This window comes from Dermacentor albipictus, chromosome 2 (genome assembly GCF_038994185.2).
Source record: "Dermacentor albipictus isolate Rhodes 1998 colony chromosome 2, USDA_Dalb.pri_finalv2, whole genome shotgun sequence".
Lineage (NCBI taxonomy): Eukaryota > Metazoa > Arthropoda > Arachnida > Ixodida > Ixodidae > Dermacentor > Dermacentor albipictus.
Window position 1 is genome coordinate 38,510,792 of NC_091822.1, and position 21,403 is coordinate 38,532,194.

General features: G+C 48.6%; 1 protein-coding gene across 1 annotated transcript in view; it reads left to right on the plus strand.

The window, feature by feature from the left end:
- The window catches only part of LOC135918261 (uncharacterized), a 103,279-nt gene that overhangs the window by 53,377 nt on the left and 28,499 nt on the right, over nt 1-21,403 (plus strand). Inside the window, exons 9-10 of the mRNA XM_065451929.2 lie at nt 15,045-15,218; nt 19,344-19,481. Coding sequence (XP_065308001.2) covers nt 15,045-15,218; nt 19,344-19,481 — 312 coding nt within the window. The remainder of the gene's footprint in view (nt 1-15,044; nt 15,219-19,343; nt 19,482-21,403) is intronic.

The following is a 21,403-nucleotide window of genomic DNA, read 5'->3' on the forward strand; positions in this document are numbered from 1 at the left end:
CTTAAGACGGGAAATCTGATTGTCAAAGGCAAGCTGCATCTTGTGCACACACGATTTGCGGAGAGCCGATTCTAAGCAGAGCATCGCTACTCCTCGCTTAACAATCTTTGACTGGAAGGAATCGTATGGCACCAAGCCCTTTTGTGCCCGAGGGAAGTACTGCCAGCACGCGTGACCTTTAGCAAAGGAAATGCGTAGGTCTAAAAAGCGCAGGGAATTGTCGAGTGGAAGTTCGTGAGTGAAAGAAAGCCCTTTGCCAAGTTGTTTAAAAACGGCTAAAATGCTGTCACAAGAAGTTAGACTTCCTTGCCCGTTAAAAACAATTAAAAAGTCATCCATATACCTAAAAACTTTTAAAATGTTTAAAAAGGCCCCCCCAAACGCCTGATCAAGCGCTTTGTCAATGGTAGCTAAAAAAATTTTACACAAAAGCGGCGCAAGGCACGAGCCGATGCAGATTCCACGTTTCTGCAAATAGAACTGGTCGTCATAACTGATAAAAGTGCTATTAAGATAGGTTTCTAAAAGGGCTAAAAAATCTTCCACCGAAATACCAGCTGCGTTCTGGAAGGGAATGGTGCCGTTTTCTTCAATACACATCCTCACAGCATCAAACAAATCTCTATGAGGAACGGAGTAGAAAAGATCTTCCACATCAACCGAAAAAGCCGGACCTATGTCCTGGTTAGCCCTTAGAAACTCAACAACCTCGTCAGAGCTTTTTGCTACAAAGGGGTCAGATATAACAAGCGTCTTTAAACTCCTTAAAATGAAGCGGCTAACTTGAACCTGCCACGTTCCACGCTCGCTAACTATCGTCCTGAATGGGATGCCGGGTTTATGCGTCTTCGCAGTAAAGAAACTAGGCCAAACTGAAGTTCTTCTGAAGCGTTGTCTCTTGTTTCGCCGTGTTATATACAAAGGTGATATAAGGTAGGATGTCGTCCCAATTTTTCTGTTCAACATCCACGTACATGGAGAGCATGTCTTCAATTGTTTTGTTTAGGCGTTCTGTTAATCCGTTGGTTTGGGGATGGTAGGCGGTTGACTTCCGATGAGACATTCCGCTTACCAGCAAGACGTGATCTAAAAGTGCAGCCGTGAATGCAGTTCCTCGGTCTGTTATTACGACGGTTGGTGCGCCGTGTCCCAACACAACGTGCTCAATGGAAGAGCGCGCCACCTCAGCAGCTGTGCTTCTCTGGATTGCCTTTGTTTCAGTGTAACGTGTGAGATAGTTGGTTGCGACGATAACAAAGCGATTGTCTGCAGTATAATTAGGACGTAGGCCCAATATATCCATTCTGATTTGGTCAAATTGTCTTCGAGGAACCTGGACGGGTCATAGGAGACCGGCTGGTTTCGACGGAGGCGACATGCGCCTCTGGCAGTCGAGGCAAATGCGAACGTGATGTTTAACAGTGGTGGTAAGCCTCAGCCAGTAGTACCTCTGCTGCACTCTGGCTAGCGTTCTCGTGTAGCCTAAGTGACCAGACGTCACCTCGTTCTGACAGGCTTCGAGTACTTCCGTATGAAGAGCTGCAGGAATGACGAGCAGATAGGGGGACCCGGTCGAAGAAAAGTTTTGTTTGTAAGGTACTTCTGCCCGCAAACAAAACAACAGCCCTCTGCGAAAACTCTAGGTGGTTTCGTAGATCTGCCCTCTAAGTAATTGGTGAGTTCAAGCAACTCAAGGACGTCCTGTTCTTGTGCGATGGCGGATGTGTGCAGAACACAAAGAAATGCCCAGTCTTCTTCGGGTGGAGCAGACGACTCTTTCGGCGATCGAGACACGCGGTCAGCATCCGTATGTCGTTTCCCCGACTTGTACTTGGCAGTCATGTTAAATTCTTGCAACCATAGGCTCAAACGCGCCAGTCGTCCTAAAGGATCTTTACGGTTTGTCAACCAACACAGGGAGAGGTGGTCGCTGATAACTGTGAAGTGGCGGCCGCACAAATATGGGCGAAATTTCATAACCACCCAAACTGTGGTGAGGCATTCTTTCTCAGTGATTGAGTAATTAGCCTCTGTGCGTGAGAGTGTTCTACTTCCATAGGCAAGTACTATTTCTTTTCCCTCCTGCTGCTGTACAAGAACAGCTCCCAAGCCAACATTGCTTGCATCAGTGTGGAGCAATGTAGGAGCAGTCTCATCAAAGTGAGATAGCACTGGAAGTGTCTGGAGACGTTCCCGCAAGTCGTTGAATGCACCTTGCTCTTCGTCGCCCCATACAAAAGCAACGTCGTCTGTCGTCAGGCGAGTTAACGGCGACGCAATGCGAGCAAAGTCTGCAATAAACCGCTGGTAATAGGCACAGAAGCCAGGGAAGCGCCTGACAGCCTTTTTATCGGATGGTACGGGAAACTGTGAGACGGCGGCAATGTTTTCGGGATCCGGTCGGACACCTGCATGGCTGACGACGTGACCAAGAACTTGTAGTTCCGCAAAGCCAAAGTGGCACTTCTCCCATTTCAGGGTAAGGCCGGCGGACCGGACGGACTGCAGAACCGCTTCAAGCCGTTCGATATGTTCTTCAAATGTTGCGGACAACACGATGACGTCGTCGAGGTGCACTAAGCAGGTTTTCCACTTCAGGCCTGAAAGCACAGTGTCCATGAGGCGTTGGAACGTAGCAGGGGCAGTGCACTAGCCGAAAGGCAAGACCTTAAAGTCGTATAGGCCCGCTGGTGCCACAAAAGCAGTTTTTCACGGTCTGTCGGGTCTACCTCGATTTGCCAATATCCGCTTTTTAAATCCATTGAAGAGAAGTAACGGGCGTGTCGAAGCCTGTCGAGGGAATCGTCTGTACTATGAAGCCGGTACACGTCTTTCTTTGTCACCTGATTCAGTTTTCCGTAGTCCACACAGAAACGCAAGCTGCCGTCCTTTTTCTTGACTAGAACTACAGGAGATGCCCAGGGACTCGTTGATGGTTGGATCACGTCGTCTTTAAGCATTTTTGTCACTTGTTTTTGTTTGGCTTCACTTTCTCTAGGAGCAACACGATAAGCATTTTGGTGAATTGGTCTTGCCGTATCCTCTGTAATTATTCGGTGCTTTGTAAGAGGTGTCCGACCGATGCTGGGCGTCGACGTAAAGCAGTCGCTGAATCTGGCCAGTAGCGTAAGAAGCTGTTCTCGTTCGCGTAGCGACAAAGCAGTGCTGACGTCAAGTACACGAGTTGGGTCTTGCGTGGGCGCTTCTTCGAGTAGTGAACAGCAGCCACGGACATCCGAAGCACCGTCAAAATAAGCCACAGCCGTACCCTTTGGGAGGCGCCATCGCTCTGTGGTAAAATTTGTTAGCAACAGGTTCGGGCGCACATCGGTGACATTTACGATTCCTAGTGTGACCGAGATACCATGATTGAATAACAACGTAGTTATTTGGTCGGCAACGCCTTCGCAATGAAACGTTGCGTCACATGCTACCGAAACAAGGGTACAGGATCGAGGTGGGATGACAACGTCGTCTTCTGTTAGACGAAAGGAGTGGTGTTGCGGCGATAAGCAAAATACTAAACCAGGACTCTTATAAAACGTCACCATGCGATCCGGAATGTTAATTACGGCGCCATCTTCTTTCAGAAAATCCATTCCAATAATCAAATATTTACAGCACACAGGCAGAATGATGAAAGCGGCCACGAAAGAAGAATCCCCGATATTAATTCTAGAAGTACATCTTCCAGTAGGCATCAGTAAATGGCCGCCTGCCGTCTTTATGTGATGTCGCGTCCATGGCGGCTTTACTTTGTTCAGGCGGAGGACGAGTTCCTGACTCATTATAGAGAACTAGAAACCAGTGTCGACTAACGCTGTCACTGGCTGTCCGTCCACCAAAACATCAATATCGGCGCTCACGATTTCTTCGGTGTTTATCGGCGTCACAGCGTTCTGAAGCGGGGGTGTTTAGGGCTTTTTATTGCCTTGCCGCGGACCTTGCAACCTTACCCCCAGAGGTAGCCGCCTTCAGTTTCCCCGGCGTGGCCTGGGCGACCTTCGTCCTCGGAGGTCAGCAAAAGTGCGCCGAGCAGGTGAAGCCATCTGACGTGGAAGAGCTGGAGAACGCGACCGACGGCCAAAACCGGACCTATTGTTCGGCACGGATTCGTCATTCGGGTGCGCTATTGGAGGTTCCCGAAAAGTAGCGTCGTCGCACGGGAGCATGGGATCGTCATTTGCACGTCGACCATAGGACCACGGACGATGTGATCGAAATAACGTGTCGTGATGCCAGCAATTACGCCAAATATGGCCGGCGCCTCCACAGTGAAAACAAAGTGGTCGCCTATCGACGGTGCGCCATACGTCGGTTCTCCGAAATTACAGCCGTCCCGTAGCGTCGTTTTGCGGCGTTGACCAAAGGGCTGCGAACGACGGCTGCTGGTATGACTGCAGCGGCATAAGGGGTGCGCACCTCGAACCGCCCTCTTGCGGCGGTGACCAAGGAGCGGCTGTCGGAGGCTGGTGGTACGGCGGTGTGGTTGTGACGGGTGGTGGGCATCGGAAAGCGGCGGCGTAAGCCATGGGACGCTGGTGATCTTGAAGATCGGCTGCCGGTAACGCCTGCCTTATTTCGTCGCGCACCACTTCGGCGATTGATGCTATGGGTATTTCCTATGTCGGCGTCAGAATCTTTTGCACTTCCTCTCTGTCAAGCTCCATGATCAATTCACGCAAGGAATTCTGATACTCGGCAGTCCCGGCGGCGGCATTGATTGCAGTGCTGGTGGGCAGTCGATCGTACTGCCTGCACCGTTGATGAAGGGCCCGTTCAATAGCCGTAGCCTCTTTGATAAAGTGAGCGACGGTGACTGGTGGATTCCGCACAAGCCTCGCGAACAACTGCTCTTTGACACCTCGCATGAGGTAGCGCAACTTCCTATCTTCGGTCATGTTCGGGTCGGCTCTACGAATGAGGCGGGCCATGTCCTCGGCGAACATTGTGACTGACTCATTAGGTTGTTGCACCCGTAGCTCCATCATCTGCTGGACGCGGTCGCATTGGTCGGCACTTGCAAAAGTATCCGTGATCTTCTGCCGAAAGTCATTCCGTGTCGTCAGGCTAGCTTCACGGTTATCGTACCAAGTACGCCCACTGTGGTCAAGGGCGAAATAGACGTGGGAAAGCTTTTGCTGCTCAGTCCACTGGTTAATCTGTGAGACGCATTCATACTTGTCAAGCCAGTCTTCAATGTCTTCGAAGATTGCACTGCGATAGCGATCGGGAACCAGTGGAAGCAGAATGGTTAGCTCTTGTGGACTGGGCAACCGGCTTCTTTGGCGTGCTTGCGGTGAGCTGGTTTCGGCCATTGCGAGATCTGTGCAGCTCCCGGAAAGAGGTGGTTGAAGAGGGCAGAACTCCGGGGCAACACCGAGCAGTCGGCGGCTAAAGCGATTCACGAGTGTCGTAACTGGTGACAATGCCTCTGGGCTAGATGAACGACTTCTAGAAGGACTCCGGCGCATCAGGCGAACTCAGTACCCAGCGCCTCCACCAGTGTCACGGTTCAACGCGCACAGAAAACAGGGAGACGTTCAAGAACAACAGGACAACCTGTTCAAAAACAAACGGAACAGAGGCACGTCTTCTTCGTCTTTCCCCAGTTTCAGCCACCCACTAGGCGGAGTCCGTTAATGCCCCCATCGTCGTTGTCTTCTAAGTAGAATACGCGCGTCAGTATTAAACAGTGTACGATAGGGACAATGTAGCATTACAGGTCACAAAGGTGAGAGCGAAAATGAAGACAGTGAGAAAACCAGCAATCAGTAAACAGGGAAAATGTAAAAATAAACAATAGAAGTTAGAATATAGGTACTCAAGTACGATGGTAAATTTTCTGGACAACAGCAACAAAAGTGGAAACCATTATTCAAGTTCCATCCAGCTTTAATTGAGACCGCGACTAAAACATGAAAGTGGGTAGCATAATTTCATTGAAATCGATAATGAATTCTAAAGAGAGCTTCCAAAGACAACTACTTTAAAGCTACTCGACCGGAGTGCATCGCCCTTTCCAGAGGCACACAGATAGCTCCATAGCTTAGCAAAACCTGTTCGATGGATTCCTAAGTTTTATCGTGCTTAATAGTACACAACACAGATGTGCAAGTTTTGGCAAGTCATACTAACGCACGGAATAGCTCCCAAAGACGTAATTTTGTTTAGATTTGGTCTGCGCCTCGTTTCCCACAACATCGCCTTCGCTGAAATGATAGCCCGCTTTCTGAGCCGGACAACTGAGATCCGGGGCTCATGATCTTGTTCTTTCTAAAGGGTATACTGGGCATTTAAAAGTAGTAGTTTTCCAACTCAATAAAGAGAGACCACATATGCCAACAAGCAATGACGCCCTAGGAAGTTATATGAAAATTATTTCCAATAAATTCAAATGTTCAAATAATTGAACATGTCGCCAGTGGCAGCCGGACGCACATAATCCACATTAAGCGTGTGATGTGCTACCGCTGAGTTACAGCGGCGGCTGTTCATCCATCAACATTGCTGGGCATTTGTGTCTAGCCCTTGTATTAGAGCCAGCGCCACTCAGAGCTACAGCGGGGAATGGGAAACTTACTCTCACCGTATGGAGAAATGAAAGCTATGGCCTTATTCACATAGTCATCACACGTTTCGTCGCATCCCCTTCACATCAAAAAGTCCTACAGCAAGCGCGACGGATCACCCTACGAATATGTGACGGCAGTGATGAGTTCCACAGGAGCATACTTCCCTGTTATCATACAGGAACCTGCGATGCCTGAATAACCCACATAGCAACTTGGCGTTGAGACCTCCATTCGGCGCTGTCCAAGTCGCACATTTCAGCACGACCCAAACGCATAGCTCAGTATTCGATGTGCCACACCTGAAACGCAGATGTAAATAAAGCTGCAGCCACTACTTTTGCAAACTTCAGCTTTGTAAAATCGCTGCATTTAGCGACAACTTCTTAATTTCTGAGTGGTCTATTTTGTGGCGGCGGGAATCTAGTGGCGGGTTTGTGGGGGCGCGCGCAAATCTCGCAGGCCATAAAGCGCCGCGCCCTGTACATTGGAAACACCTGTACACACGTTGAGGCATGGGCGAGCGAGCATAGTGGCGAGTCGAGGTAGTGGCGTCGGAAGCGTCGTAGAAGCGACGGGCTGAGGAACATCAGGCCGAACTTGAATTCCGGAAGGTCTTTCCAGGAGGGGACGGCCTACGGCTCCGGCAGTCGTCAGGTGTACGCCAGTCTGAGGGATTCCTAGTAGTGTAGGTATAACGGACATCGTGAGGTGGACTGCGATATCACCAACGCATAGGAGCAGGGCGCGTGTCAGGGCGACTCAAGGAGCAGGTGCTGGGAAGACCCATATTAGCGATTTCCTGGCGAACCACTGACTGGATCAGCGATATCGTTTCAGCAGTGTTGTTCCAAGGCGTCTGTTGAGGCGAGGCAGGGAACACTACTTCGAGTTCGCGGCGTACAATTCGAGTCACGTTTTTCTTGGTGGCGGCGAGCAAGATTGATCGGTACAGGAAGGGGTCGCTACAGTATTTGGAAGCCGTGTAAACGGATTGTATATACGGCGAGGCGACTCTTCGCCTGCTCGAAACAGTGGCATTCCTTCATGATCACGTCGAAAGTCGATGAGTTTCTAAAGACCAGAAGGTAGAATGCATCGTCCGCGATGCCTTTGATAATGTGTCAAACCTTGTCCACCTCTGGTATGGACGTGTCGATTTTATGACAGAGGGCTAGGACGTGCTCAATGTAGGAGACATACGATTCGCTAGCAGTTTGGGCACGCGTGACGAGTTGTTGCTTGGCGCCTAGTTTTTGACCGGTCGGATTGCCAAAAACGTCAGGCAACTTTTCTTTGAACTCGTCCCAGCTGGTTTGCTCTTCCTCGTGTGTATAAAAGCACGTTTGCGGTATTCCGTCGAGGGAGAACACGGGGACAATGGCCAGCACTATGGTCGGATGCCACCTCCTCGTCTTGCTGACACGCTCATACATCTTCAACCATTCTTTTACGTCAACACCATCGGGGCCGGTGAACTTGCCGGGGTCTTGCGGCTGAAATAGAGCAACGTACTGGGTATATGTAGTGAGCTTTGCAACTGCAGATGCGGCTCCCTCCACTGGAAGTATGGTCCCAAGCTGGGTGAGACGTCCGCTGCGGAGCTCCGTGGCGAAGACGCGTACTCCACATGCCCAACCCAAATGTCACTGGTATAAAACTATTTACACGATGTATTTACAAGGCGTATATAAACAGCAGCCGAGAATTCCGAGAGGCTGTTGCCCCTTTGTCGTCTGCACTGTCGATGACCTTCTTTGCTTAGCGTACTATATATATATATATATATATATATATATATATATATATATATATATATTGTAAGCATTTATGCGGACTTCATCTTCATCTGTACAAAGTCATCATCAATCATCGGCTCGTGTTCGTTTTTGCGTCGGCGCCATTTTTCCTTCTTTGAATAAAGCGTCGTCTCAACCGTGGTATTTCAATATATATATATATATATATATATATATATATATATATATATATATATATACAGGCGCGTGTTTGTGCCATCTACATGTTCGCTGCTCAGCCTTGCAGCGGCTGGAGCGTAAGCCAAAAACCATAGCAGCGCCTGCAATGACAGTACGCACTGCTCAGTCTAGGATTCAGAGCACCATGGTGTGACGCCCTTCCGGCCACCTAGCGCTGTTCCTGCTGCTGTTCTTGTTTTCCTCCTGAGCCTGTGTGGACTGATCGTGCCGTTGCCACTAGATAGCGTGGATTTGCGAAGAAAGGGCCAGAAAAACTTGCTGTGAAACTCGAAGAATTGGGTGCCGTGCTCATAATGTAGTGTATTCTTGAAGCTTTCGTTTGCGAGAAAGCTTGGACATGACCAGGCCCTGCTGTTTGCCGGCGTCTTGGTTAGCGAGGGAGCTGAACGCCGAATCGAGTGCCATGTTTGCTTAGATGAGTTTTCGTTCCTGCTCAGTGTTCGGTCAACACTTAACTGCTGTTATTTCGTCGTAACGTGCGTGCTGCACGAAGTGATCGTCGGCACACTTTTATTGCATTGTTGCTGTGGTGGCGTTAAACGCGCCTGACAGCAAATATCATTGCCACGACGGTGTTTCGTTTCTTCACTTCTGGGATTTTGTATGATCATGGGTGCTGCTGTCACTTTAATGAAGCAACCGGTCAATCAAAAGTTGTAGTATCTTGCGCTACCTTCGAGAACGACGAAGTGGCCAAGACTCAGTGGTGCTTTTGTGTATCATAGTTAAAAACCCAGGTCGGAATTCACGAAGGGCGCTTTTCGCACGCAATTTCTTAGCCACAAAGTTGTTACGCTGAGATAAAGCGGCAACTGAAGTGACAGCGCATTAACTTGCGGCGTCGTGTGAAAGCGTGGAGGAAGCAAAGCTGGCATAAACGACAAGAAATCAAAGAAGCACGGTCAACTGATGGTATGACTGCGCATCTTGCGTATGTACTTTAGGATATATTACGTGTTGTTCTCGCATTTCCGTGAGTGATAGCGCTAATGGATACATGGTGACATAACTGGCGCACGAGGACACTCAGTCTGAGCGATTGCGGGCATGGTCTGCGAGGCTAGCCCAGCCTGTAAAGATCCCACCGCACCACCTCTGCATTATCAAGCAACTAAGTGTCTTTATTTCGATAATAATCACGCAAATCCAAAAGAAAGAAAGCTCCACAATATACAGTTCGTATGGTCTCAACGCAAGGAGCCAAGCACCCGTGCGTTCACCGACATGGCAAGTGATAGCGCTACATATAGTTGCAGGAGTGCCTATACAGCCGCGCATATGCTGAATATCAGCTCCCTCAGCAGCCTGTACCGTCTAAGGTGCTGGTCTACCATGTCGTCGAGCGCCAACCAACGAAAAAACACGAGCTCCGTTCACATAGGGTGACTGTCGAGTGCAGGCAGAACTACTTAAGCACCCTAAAAAAGAAATTCAGAAAGAATCCGTGGATATCTACACTCCCGCTTTATGACAGAAACCTTCCCTACATAGCATCCGCACCTGCAAGTTTCGCTGTCAATATGACATATTATCAGCGTAATCTCTTCTTCTTGATGATTCTTCTTGAAGTTCATAATTTTTGGTGCAGTTTTTTTTCCTAGCGTCCAAGCGTCGGCCTTGCCATCACCTTGTATGTGGAATCCGATAATACGAATTGTTTGCGTCTTGGAATTAATTTTCAATTCGGAGATAGATATGATTCCAGTAGTAATTTGCTCCTTGACCCTTCTGGGTGATAAGCAGGACTTCCTGGGATGTTAACGGTGAAATGGCAAGACCGATTTGTCTGAGAGGACAATAGCTCGCTGTCTAGATCACTCCCTTATACATGCCACATTACAACTAAACAGCAGAAGTTCGACTGAGCCTGGTGAGGGACCGTTTACGGTTACATGTTGGTAGGCTCAACGCGTCGTGGGCAACCGAAACGAACATGCCATGACAAAAGTAGATGTGTTACTGCTGCCGGTGTATAATGTAATCAGCTTTTTTTTAAAGTTTGTCTATACCTTTCATTGTTAATAAAATCGATGTGCCGCCTATTAAGTATTATCGGTCACTCTCTGTCCATGCGTATTTTTTCTCAGCGAATTTTCCCTTCAAAATTTATGGGTACCTCAAGAAATAGGCTAATTTTAAAAGAAGACTTTGCAATACAGCCTGGAACAAGTTGTAACGTTTCGCCACAGGCGCACAAAGACCTGTGGTCATGCCGTCACCGTTGTACCCTCACCTTGCCGTTCTCGACACACAAGCACTCGCATAGCACAAATTCTGGTTTTGACAATGACAATGATGACAATGATGTTTGTTTGCATCAGTACATGACGCGTAAAACCTCAAAATTTAAATTTATTAGAACATATAATAGAAAAGAACCACTGAGTGCAAAGGTAAAGAACCCACGGGTTTTACAGTGGAGTACAGCGGCAGAACGCCGAACATAGCCGCTCTGCTTTCGGTTCGATGCCTGTTCTCTGCCATGTACTGTGCGCTATCTGCTGGTGTGCTGTTCAAATCTTTGTGGATCTTTTGTTTTAGCCAAAGTGTTTATGCTGACGCTGCGGGGTAGTGTCGGGATTCGCCAAAACTATCATAACTGGCAACGGCTCGAGCGTCATCTTCTTCCACAGCTGGCTCGTTGGCACCCCTCGACGCTACCGCACAAACACGCTCGTGCCACTGCTCCCGCGAACGTGGTCGTAGTGGTCTTCTTCCAAAGCTGGCTCAGTTGCTGCTTGTCATTCTGGCCTAGAATTTCACTTCTGCAGTCGTAATGGGGAGGCCGCGGTTACGGGGGTATAAGCCGTTGCTTAAGGTCGTATGAGTCATTCGTTGTCTGACGTGACGGACAGATTAAATTTTGAAGAATCTCGAGCAGCAATGGCAGGTGGATGCTGCTAACCGTGCCCCCAAACAAACTAGAGATATCGAACGCAAGCGGCCACGGCACACTGCGGGCATACCGCCGCTGACGTTGTTCTCTCCTTCGCAGCTGAACGTGTGTCTAATCTCAATAAGAAACAAAGACGTCAATTGTCAAACGAATCCAACCAATCGTCGAAACGATTGCAGTGCCTGCATCTCCACTGGCGGGCCTCGCGCTCAATGTACGAAGGTATGACTTAGCGGTTCCGCACATTCCAGCCAGCCACAACTATGGGAAGGCCAGGATAGTGCGTACTCCTGAAGAAGAAGCTCCCTACCACTAACATCAGTGAGTGTTGGCTCGAGAACGGGCTCGTCGTTGTAGGGCCTGGCTCCCGCGCGCGAACAAACACACACACAAACACACAAACACACACACACACACACGCACACGCACACACACACACACACGCACACACACACATACATTGCGAGAACGCAATGTTTTGGGTATTTCCAAAAACACTCCTAAGGCCTCCTCACCACACGACGCATGCGAAAGCGCAAATAAGTTAAGAGAATGGTGAAAGAAAGCTCTAAAATCTGGACTCCTTGCGAAGTTTGACTTGCATGGTTTAATTAACACAGCTTCGTTGTTGGACCATCTTCACGGATTGGAAGGAGCGGTGAGTTTAATTAGTTCACCCAAAGTTCTGCATTTCCTAGATGAAGTCAACTACGAGATTTAATTGCATGTTCGATTTCAAGCTTTCAGAGCGCAGCGCTTAGGCGCCTGTTCATGCGTAGGTGGCGGCGTAAGCAAGCGAACGACAATAGCGAAAGATAAAAACGAACGCAGAGTGCAGCAGGGAATGAAAGACACGAGAAGGAGAGTGGTAAGGAGGACGCTGCGGAACCATGAGGCGGTAAACGGAGGAAGGCATGACGAAAGCGTGAGAAGAAAAATGGCTGTGGCTTAGCTAAGGTTAAGCCCAGGATGCGAAGCATACTAGCCTTTAACAAGCAACCTTGGACCTGGTCATGACCTGGGAGTACTCCTACTCACTCGGAGCGGCGAAATGCAACCAAACTGGCCTCGACGAGAGCGCGCCGCTCTATTATACAGCTGTTATGACGCCAGTGCCCTAGCGGGAGGAACGGGAGTTAGGCCGCAGTGCCATCTGTGCGACCGCAGGCGAGCGCACGAGCTGAGACCCGGCTATGTAGCTACGCGGCCGCAAGCGAGCGCACGAGTTGAGCCTCCGCTTTTGCAGCTGTTATGACGTCATATGGTAGCTACGCGGCCGCGCGCGGCGCAGCAAGGAAGAGCGTGGTTGTGCGGCTAGTATGCTTCGCATAAAAGCGTCTTGCAGTGACGGTGGCTACGAGATGGCGCCAGATTAGCGCGCGTCGTTTCTGGGGTCTGTCGGCAGTGGCGGCGGCTGCTGCTGTGGATCGCTCAAACGCGTCGTCCACGCGGTGGCTGTCGCGATCTCCAGATTAGCGAGCCAGTCGCGGCGCACTTCGTCCCATTCACAAAGTGCCGTGCTAGACGGATTGTGCGCGCGAGCCAAGCTATCACGAAATGAAAACACGGATGAAGTTGCGCTCAAATTTCGCACTTGTGGAGTATCGTAACCGCTGGTAATTTTTTTTTTAGAGCGCAGCTCTTTGGCGTCCGTTCCTGGGTTTCGCGTCGTCGTCGGCGTTTTCGTCGGCCTCGTAACCAGCTCCGCCCCCCTTTCATCCCCCCAGCGCTAGCAGCGACCGACTGATACCGCTGGATGCCGCTGACGCCGCTAGAGAGTCAAGATAACGTGACTGCATAGAACACCGTCGCCGCCATGCAGAAAGAGGAGGAAAGGGTCCCCCCCCCCCCCTGTTCTTGTGTGGCGGATAGGGTGCTCTTCAGTTGCCGACGCGCCGGTTATTTCACGTAGGCCCCGGCACGTCGACGAATACGTGACCACCTTCCCACGGCTAGACCTGGTTCTTAGCGCTGCGGAAGCGAGGGTATCATATTGTTTGTGTCGGCATCGGCGGCGTTGTCCCTGAAACCAACTCCGCAGCTGGGGTTGACTCACTATCGGCGTCAGCGGCATCAGTCAGTCGCTGCTATCTCTTCCCTTCTCCCTTTATCGTGTTGTCCGCTTGCTGCGCGCGCTTCTGCCCCCATCGTTTGCCGCTGGGTGTACACGCCGCCCCCCTCCCCCCTCTTCCTGCGAGTCTCCGGTTGTCAAAGCGCCGGCTCGAACTTAATGCCTTTCTTCGCTCCTCCTCCAATGCAACCTCTGTGCGGTGGCAATCAGAGAGCCAGATCGGTGGCGGCGGATCTGTATATGTGCACCGCCCGAGCCGAAATTGCCGCTGCCGTTCGCCCTGTGCGGTGGCAATCAGAGAGCCAGATCGGTGGCGGCGGATCTGTATATGTGCACCACCCGAGCCGAAATTGCCGCTGCCGTTCGCCACTGCGAAATTATCTGCCAGTTCTTTCTGAGCCATGAGCGAGACGACCGATGGAAGTCCTCCGTCTGCTGCTGCTGCTGCTGCTGCTAAACGAGCTGCCAGAGCAGAGGCCCAGCGCCGTCGCCGTCAGAATCCAGAGGTGCGTGCCGCCGAAGCAGAAGTTTACCGTCGCCGCCGTCGAGATGATCCAGGAGTACGCGTCGCCGAAGCAGAGGCTAAGCGCCGCCGCCGAGAAGACCCTGCCGTTCGCGCCGCCGAAGCGGAGGCTCATCGCCGCCGTCGAGAGCAACCAGCAGTAAGCGAGGCTGAAGCAGAAGCTCATCGCCGTCGCAGAGAAGGAATACGTGTGAAAAATAAAAAAAAAATCTGTTATAGCGCATACATGTGTTGATCGATTTCTTTGCCTCAATCTATCGAAAAGGTGAAACAGCTTATTTGCTGCGCTCAAATTTCGCATTAGGAAGTAACGTAATCGTCGATAATTTTTTACCGGATTGAGAACACCATTGTTGATTTGTTTGGGCATAACGTTTACTACAAATAATCTTCACTTGTCTGTCTTGGCGCAGCCAAGGAAATTCTGTCTAAACACTCAGAAAGCTTATTGGGCCATCATCCGGCGTCAGAACCCTAGCACCATCCAAATGCTTCCCGGTATACAGAACGTCATTACGGAAACTTTATTATCGTTTACCGGAAACCACATGTGGTGACGTAGGCGATGTGGAGATCGCATGTAGGAGATAATTTGGTAGATGATTGGGTAATGTTTCCCTCGAACTAACTTATTGGCGGATGGCCATCTTACACGTGCAGCACGTGTTATGACAATACTGATTGCTCCGAGAGCGCACGATTCTGCTGGGCCAGTGTTTCCCTAATATTGCGCAATTTCGGTTTACTGTACCATCGTTGTTTTCGCCGCATGTCTTAAACTTTTCAGCTCTTGCCGGCGATGTTCTTTATTGTAAAGAGAAACGTTCTACGTCGTGAGTTTCTGTAACGAGGTCTGACTGTATTTGTTTTCGCTAGGATTTGAAACATTTAGACTCCACGCACCTCTACACTGCAGTAACGCCAATTATGAACTTTTGTGCCCCATCTCTGTCCTTCAAACCTTGTGCATATTTTGGTGCAGGAGACCCATTGGCCGCTCATACGCTCCAACGCGACGTACACCAGAGCCAGAACGTTGGTCGGCGTGTCGTTCGAGATGGGGACCATGATCTACGTCCTCGAACAGGACGCCCGCAACTTGAATGGCAGCGCTTACGCCAAGTGCACCAGCGTCGGCATGACGAGTCGGGACGCGGTCAGCTTAAGTGCCACCAAATTTCGTCGGTCATTCGCGATCATGCGGCGCCAGGCGTCGGCCATATAAATGTAGAAAATTCTGTCATACGCATACTGAACAGGGTTATTACCGAAAAAAAACTATATTGTTCACCTATAATGTTCTTAAATGCTTGCATTTCATTTGACATGACGCGAGATTGCCGATTTCTCGCGCAACAAAGTGGACCTAAGTTCGTTTCTGAACTTAATCACCGATTCTTGTCTAGTATCGCGGAGTTGAACGGGCTGGACAGACAAAACTTCACATTTTACCCAAATTACTTTCAGCTGCAATTCAAGAGCAGGCATCGTCTAATTGTATAACGGCATGATGACCGCCACCGCCTTTCCTTATCTTGCTCTTTGTCGCTGCAGGTTTGGACGTGGTAAACATAATATATTCACTCTTTCCGTCGTGTAGCGTATGAATGCGGATTGATATCATATTTGTGACGTGTCCCTTTCGATGGGTATGAGGTCCGTACTTCAACAAATTTCCCTTTTGTATTCTCCTGCAAACAATTAAAGTCCACTTGAAAAGTAGCAACACCCTGTTATGTGGCCTCAACTTATTTACATTACTATCGAAAATACCAAAGAAGTGGAAGTAGAGAACAGTCGCAGAACAACACTCACAGTGACACACATCAATTATACTGATTTCCCGTGCTCATTGTACAACGTAACGATTTGTAATCCATGACGTTAAACAGTTGCGGGAAGGAGTAGGTTTTTTTTTTTCGAGACATGGCATATTAAGCCAAAAAAGAATTAGATGCCGTATTAATAACGTATTAGTGCGTGTATTGCCGCAATCGATGATAGATGAGAAAGTCCTGCTTGATGTTGCAAAAAAATTATGTACTTAATAGAGCTGCTTTTGATTTGGGGTCTGATTATTTCACCCCCGCTATAAGAACAATAAAAATTATTATAAATCCACCAATGTTATTCTACACAGAAAAAAAATATAGCAATTATAAAATAAAACGAATAACTGTAAACTTTTATAGTAAAAAGATAGACTGCGTGAATTTACTTCAAATCTGAGGTTTGCCAGATTCGCACATTATCAGTGTACCTCAATGTCCAGTCTAAATTAAATGTTTGTTTTCCACCTTTACGGTCGTAATTACGTGCGTTCGAATAGCTGAATATTCGAACTAAATACGAATATTCGCAAAAAGACACCCTTCAATACTGATATCAACGCTGGATTCTTGCAGTTTTTGAACGATATGACATATCAAAGGTGCCGGAATCTTTTTAGAAAACATTCCGGCTGGCCTTATCTCATGATGAATGTTGACGTTAAAAGCGACCAGCATTGAAGCAGTGCAGTGAAAGACCGCAATGCTGCCGCCGAAACGCGTCGTGTATGTGGCTTGTATGCAGCCGGGATCATTTGCCGCGCTTCTGATGATGATGATGATGTAGGGGTAGCAAGCACCCACTTACGACGAGTTAACACAGCAATGTGCTGTTTTAAGGAGGGGAACATAGTGTAAAGCGTGGCGCACAGCGGTCCACGACTAAGACAGCCGCTTTTTGAGGACCGCTACAGCCTACCTATACCACATGTTGCGTCAGTTCACGGGAACGGTTCTTTGCAGGCAGGTCACTACGGTCTGATATATGCGGAATCTTTCCTCGGAAATGTTAGCTATATGTTAGCTATAAATGCGAAGGGTCAGTTTTTTGTCGTCAGTGTTTCGTCTGTGTCATTGGGTCGAACGTAGCATAAGGTTTGCAGCTTCGCAGTGTAAGGGCCGTCGGCGACGGAAAGAGTACGTGCCACCCAGACACGTTATTTGTATGCACCGCCCAGCCAGAAACAAGGGCTGCAGTGTAACCTTGCAAATGATATTTTGAAGCAAAATAAGTTCGCGGAAACAATGTATCACTAATTGGTCTGCGGCCGAAAAAGCGGAATCTACATAAGGAAGTAGTGAATATCAAATATTGACAGGCCCTTCCACTATTGTGAAAAGGGGGACAAGCGTAGCTCGGGATCCGCGGCTGTTCGTTGTCGTAACGCCTCAGCTTCACGCTCCCTCACGGTGAGGTAGGCACGTCTACGACGAGCCCTTTCTCGAGCGCGTTCCCGACGGCGTTCATCAAGCGTCGCGTCTTCCTCGGTCGAAAGCACGACGCGCGGCCCGCTGCCGTTCCTTCAACGCAGCCTGCTCTTCTGCAGAACGAACGAAATGAGGCCTCCCCATCTGACTGCCGGGGTTGAACTGGCGAGAAACGGCGGGCGTGAGGCGAGCGAACACGCGATGACATCCTTTCACTCCTCCATAAGAAGGGGACGCCTGTAATTGGCTCACACATAGGGCTGCGTCCACTTCTTCGTGCATATGAAACCCCGGTTTAAGGGCCCGCGTACGAGGAACCAACAGTGATTGAAACGGTTAGCATTTTCTATTTTCTATTTCTGTTCTTTTTGTGCGCGGCTTGGGTTTCTTAAACCGTCCGGCAACACCGACGCCGACATGAGTGAGGCAGGAAACTTCGACTGAATATTTAACCTAATGCAACGGATGGCAGGAAAATGTTTCAGATTCTGCAATATTGGAGCCACCGAAAGGTGCCATGTTACACATAGCGCCTCCCGGCGTGAATGCAGCCGGGATCCTCTATCGCTCTGGGCACGCGAGGCCATCTAGCGGCGGCGCCGCAAGGTCACACGCGCGTATACCACGTGATTAAGTTGAGCATAATTATTAGAAATCACATGTTGCAGATATCTCAATGTACCCCTTGAGCTGGATAATTCAACGAGGTGGACATCATTTGCGGGCCAAATTGAGGAACATATTCAAATAATTAACAATTTTGCTTTTCAACTTGCTAAATAATTACTTTATTGTGTAGAATTCTGAATGTATTACCTATATATTGGGAATTGCAGCCGGTCAGTTGGCGCCGCATCTTAGAAATAATTTTTCACGACTAAACCAATTGCACGATTTCACTTTGGCAAAGTGCGTTACAATCCACAAGGGTGGAATCCTTAAGCGTCTCGGAATTGCACAACAAAGCACACACTTATTTTTCGCTGTATAATTTCGCGATAACTTGATGCAAAGCGCAATATAGCACGTAGGACAACAGATGGGAACGAAGACGCACGAAGGGAGCGAACCCTCCTGTTGTCCTACGTGCTATTTCGCGCTTTGCCTCAAGTTATGCAGCACCAACAAGTTCAACAGTCTGTTCTCTTGAATTCTTCGATATGGTATTGAAATAATTTGGATATATATTAAACTAGCTTGCCCATTGCAACTTCTAGTTGTACACTGGTAGTTGTGAAGCGGCAACTAGAACGTTCTCTACCCGAAAAATTTTTCGAATTGGTTCGTTGTCAGAACGGCTAGCAAACATTTAAATTTCGCGTCTCTTTGCTGCGAGGATGTCAGCTTCATTGCCTAGATAAACGCAACGTGCATTTGCACATTTGCCTCCGCGATTTTTCGCACGTGACGTTCCTCGCCTGCTTTCTGCCGTAGCACAGACTATGGACCCCTTCATATTTGCGTCACACACTTTTGCCTTCATCCACCTACCCTTCCCTGCCCACCCAAACCAAGTGGCCCAAGATTGGTGAGGGGTACTGTAAGCCCGTCAATGCATCCTGCGCTAAGTTTGCGAGTGTTTATCCAAACTTCTCGTAATCACGTAATGCAAACGCAATATACGTGCCTAAGTACTAAGAGGCTGCAGTTTCACAGATTTGAGATGTTTCACAAAGTAATATATTAAAACACTTAGTCAGAAATTGTGTGTCGGCGAAACCAAATCATTTCTATTGCACTATTACCCAAACAGCCACTTCCAATCATCGCTCAAACCACCTCTGTATTTATTATAGTGATATTGCAGAGTACACGTTAACTTGTTCAATGAAAGTGCGCATAGAAGAGCTTAAAAATTGCTGACGGCATTTATAAATTGTAGTACGTGCAGTATGTAGAATGCACATGCTTGCAGAGTTTCATTAAGTATTCTGTTTCCACTCTGTCGAGAGAATGGGCTGTGGATTTCAGAGTTGATGTGGATCTCCGTAGATAAATAGTTACATGCTTTATATTCGTTACAGATTTGCGGTCCAAGAAAATCTGTTAGCAAAGAGGAGCAGTTCCTGCAGGAACCGTATGTTATATATGGCACATTCATCACCGAAAGCACGAAGCGGCACGTCGCCTTTGCCGAGTATTACACCAGCGCTCGAGAGAAGGTCAGTGGACCGACATTGTGCTTATCTGTGATCAGTGTTTCCATCGAGTCAATGCCTTATGCAAATCGCACATCTAAATAAAGCCTGAAACGATTTTGACGATATTGTGATAATGCACAGAGTCGTTCTGGTCATTAAGTGACACATTGAACCACTGAATGTAAAGCCTGTAATTTATTATATTGTTCTAAAAATTTTCACCTTTACCGATCACAGCGGCACCGCTCTCCTGAGCGTTCAGCCGTCCCGTTACCATCTACGCAACCGGCGCGTGTCATGCGAGTCGCTCGAGCTATGTGTTTGGCTGCCCACGTTGCGCCATCGATGATTTTTACAACTTCATGGCAAACAAATATTGCTAGCTATACTTATGTAAATATTTCACTAGGGTCCTGTAGGTAGAAACCATTTATAGCTACATTCTTCCGGCTAACCTCGCCTTAATTTCTTCCTCATCACCCCAGTGGCGATATGGATAGCAACACATTCTGAAGTGGCTGCCTTGGCCACCACGATGATAATATCGTAGCACCTTCCCGTACTGGGCCTGGTACATTGAAGTAAAGTGAAGTGCTTGATACAGTAAGAGGCACTGGTGGTGTAGAGTTGAGCTACCGCCTCGCGAGCAAGAGCACCGTGGTTCGAATCCCGTTGGCCCGCAATTTTCCACCGTATAAAAAAAGAATCCGCATGTTGATAAAATTGCATACACAGGCCTGGAGTGCGGCCTGATCCCGGTGACCAGAACAGGCAACGCACTCTCTCACCAGAGCAGAATTGGCAACCCTGGTGCAGTACTTCACCACCACCTCCTATATGAATACAACAATCAAACACCAGCCCTCAGTCCCCAGCAGCTGCGAAGCAACTGACCACGGCGGCGGTCAGACCTGTGACGCAGCAGACGGTGCTAAGAATCTTTGGGTCCGGACAGGTCGCTATTGCAACCTGAACCTGGCAACGTTTAACGCTAGAACGTTATCTACTGAGGCGAGCCTAACAGTGTTGTTGGAGGAATTAGCGGGCAGTAAATGGGATATAATAGGGCTCAGTGAGGTTAGGAGGACAAAAGAAGCATATATATTGCCAAAAGCTAGCACGTCCTGTGCTGCCCGGGCTTAGCGGAGAGACGAGAACTACAAGTCGGATTCCTGATTAATAAAGATATAGCCAGAGGAAGTCGTAGCATAAATGAATTCTATAGCATTACCGAGAGGGCGGCAGATGTTGTTATGAAATCTAATAAGAGGTACAAATTGAAAATCGTACAGGCCTAGGTCTCAACATCCAGTCATGATAACCAGGAAGTCGAAAGCTTCTATGAAGACGTGGAATCGGCAATGGGTAAAGTCAAATCAAAATACGCCCTACTGATGGGCGCCTTCAATGCCAGGGTGGGCAAGGAGCGGGCGGAGACAACACAGTGGGGGAATGTGGCATAGGCTCTAGGAATAGCAGGGGAGAGTTATTCGTAGAGTTTGAAGAACGGAATCATATGGGGATAATGAATACCTTCTTCCGCAAGCAGGATAGCTGAAAGTGGGCGTGGAGGAGCCGGAATGGTGAGACAAAAAATGAAATAGACCTCATACCCTAGCACCATACAACATGTGGAAGTGCTCGGCAAGGCGCGCTGTAGTGACTATAGGATGGTAAGAACTCGAATTAGCCTGGAATTGAGGAGGTAACGGCAGAAACTGGTACATAAGAAGCCGGTCAATGAGTTAGCAGTAAGAAGGACAATAGAGGAATTCCGGACCAAGCTACAGAACAGGTATTCGATTTTAACTTGGGAAGAGGAGCTTAGTGTTGAAGCAATGCACGACAATGTTATGGGCACCATTATGGAGTGTGCCATAAAAGTCAGTGGTAATTGGTTAGACAGGATATCAGTAAGCTATCGCAGCAGACGAAAGATCTGA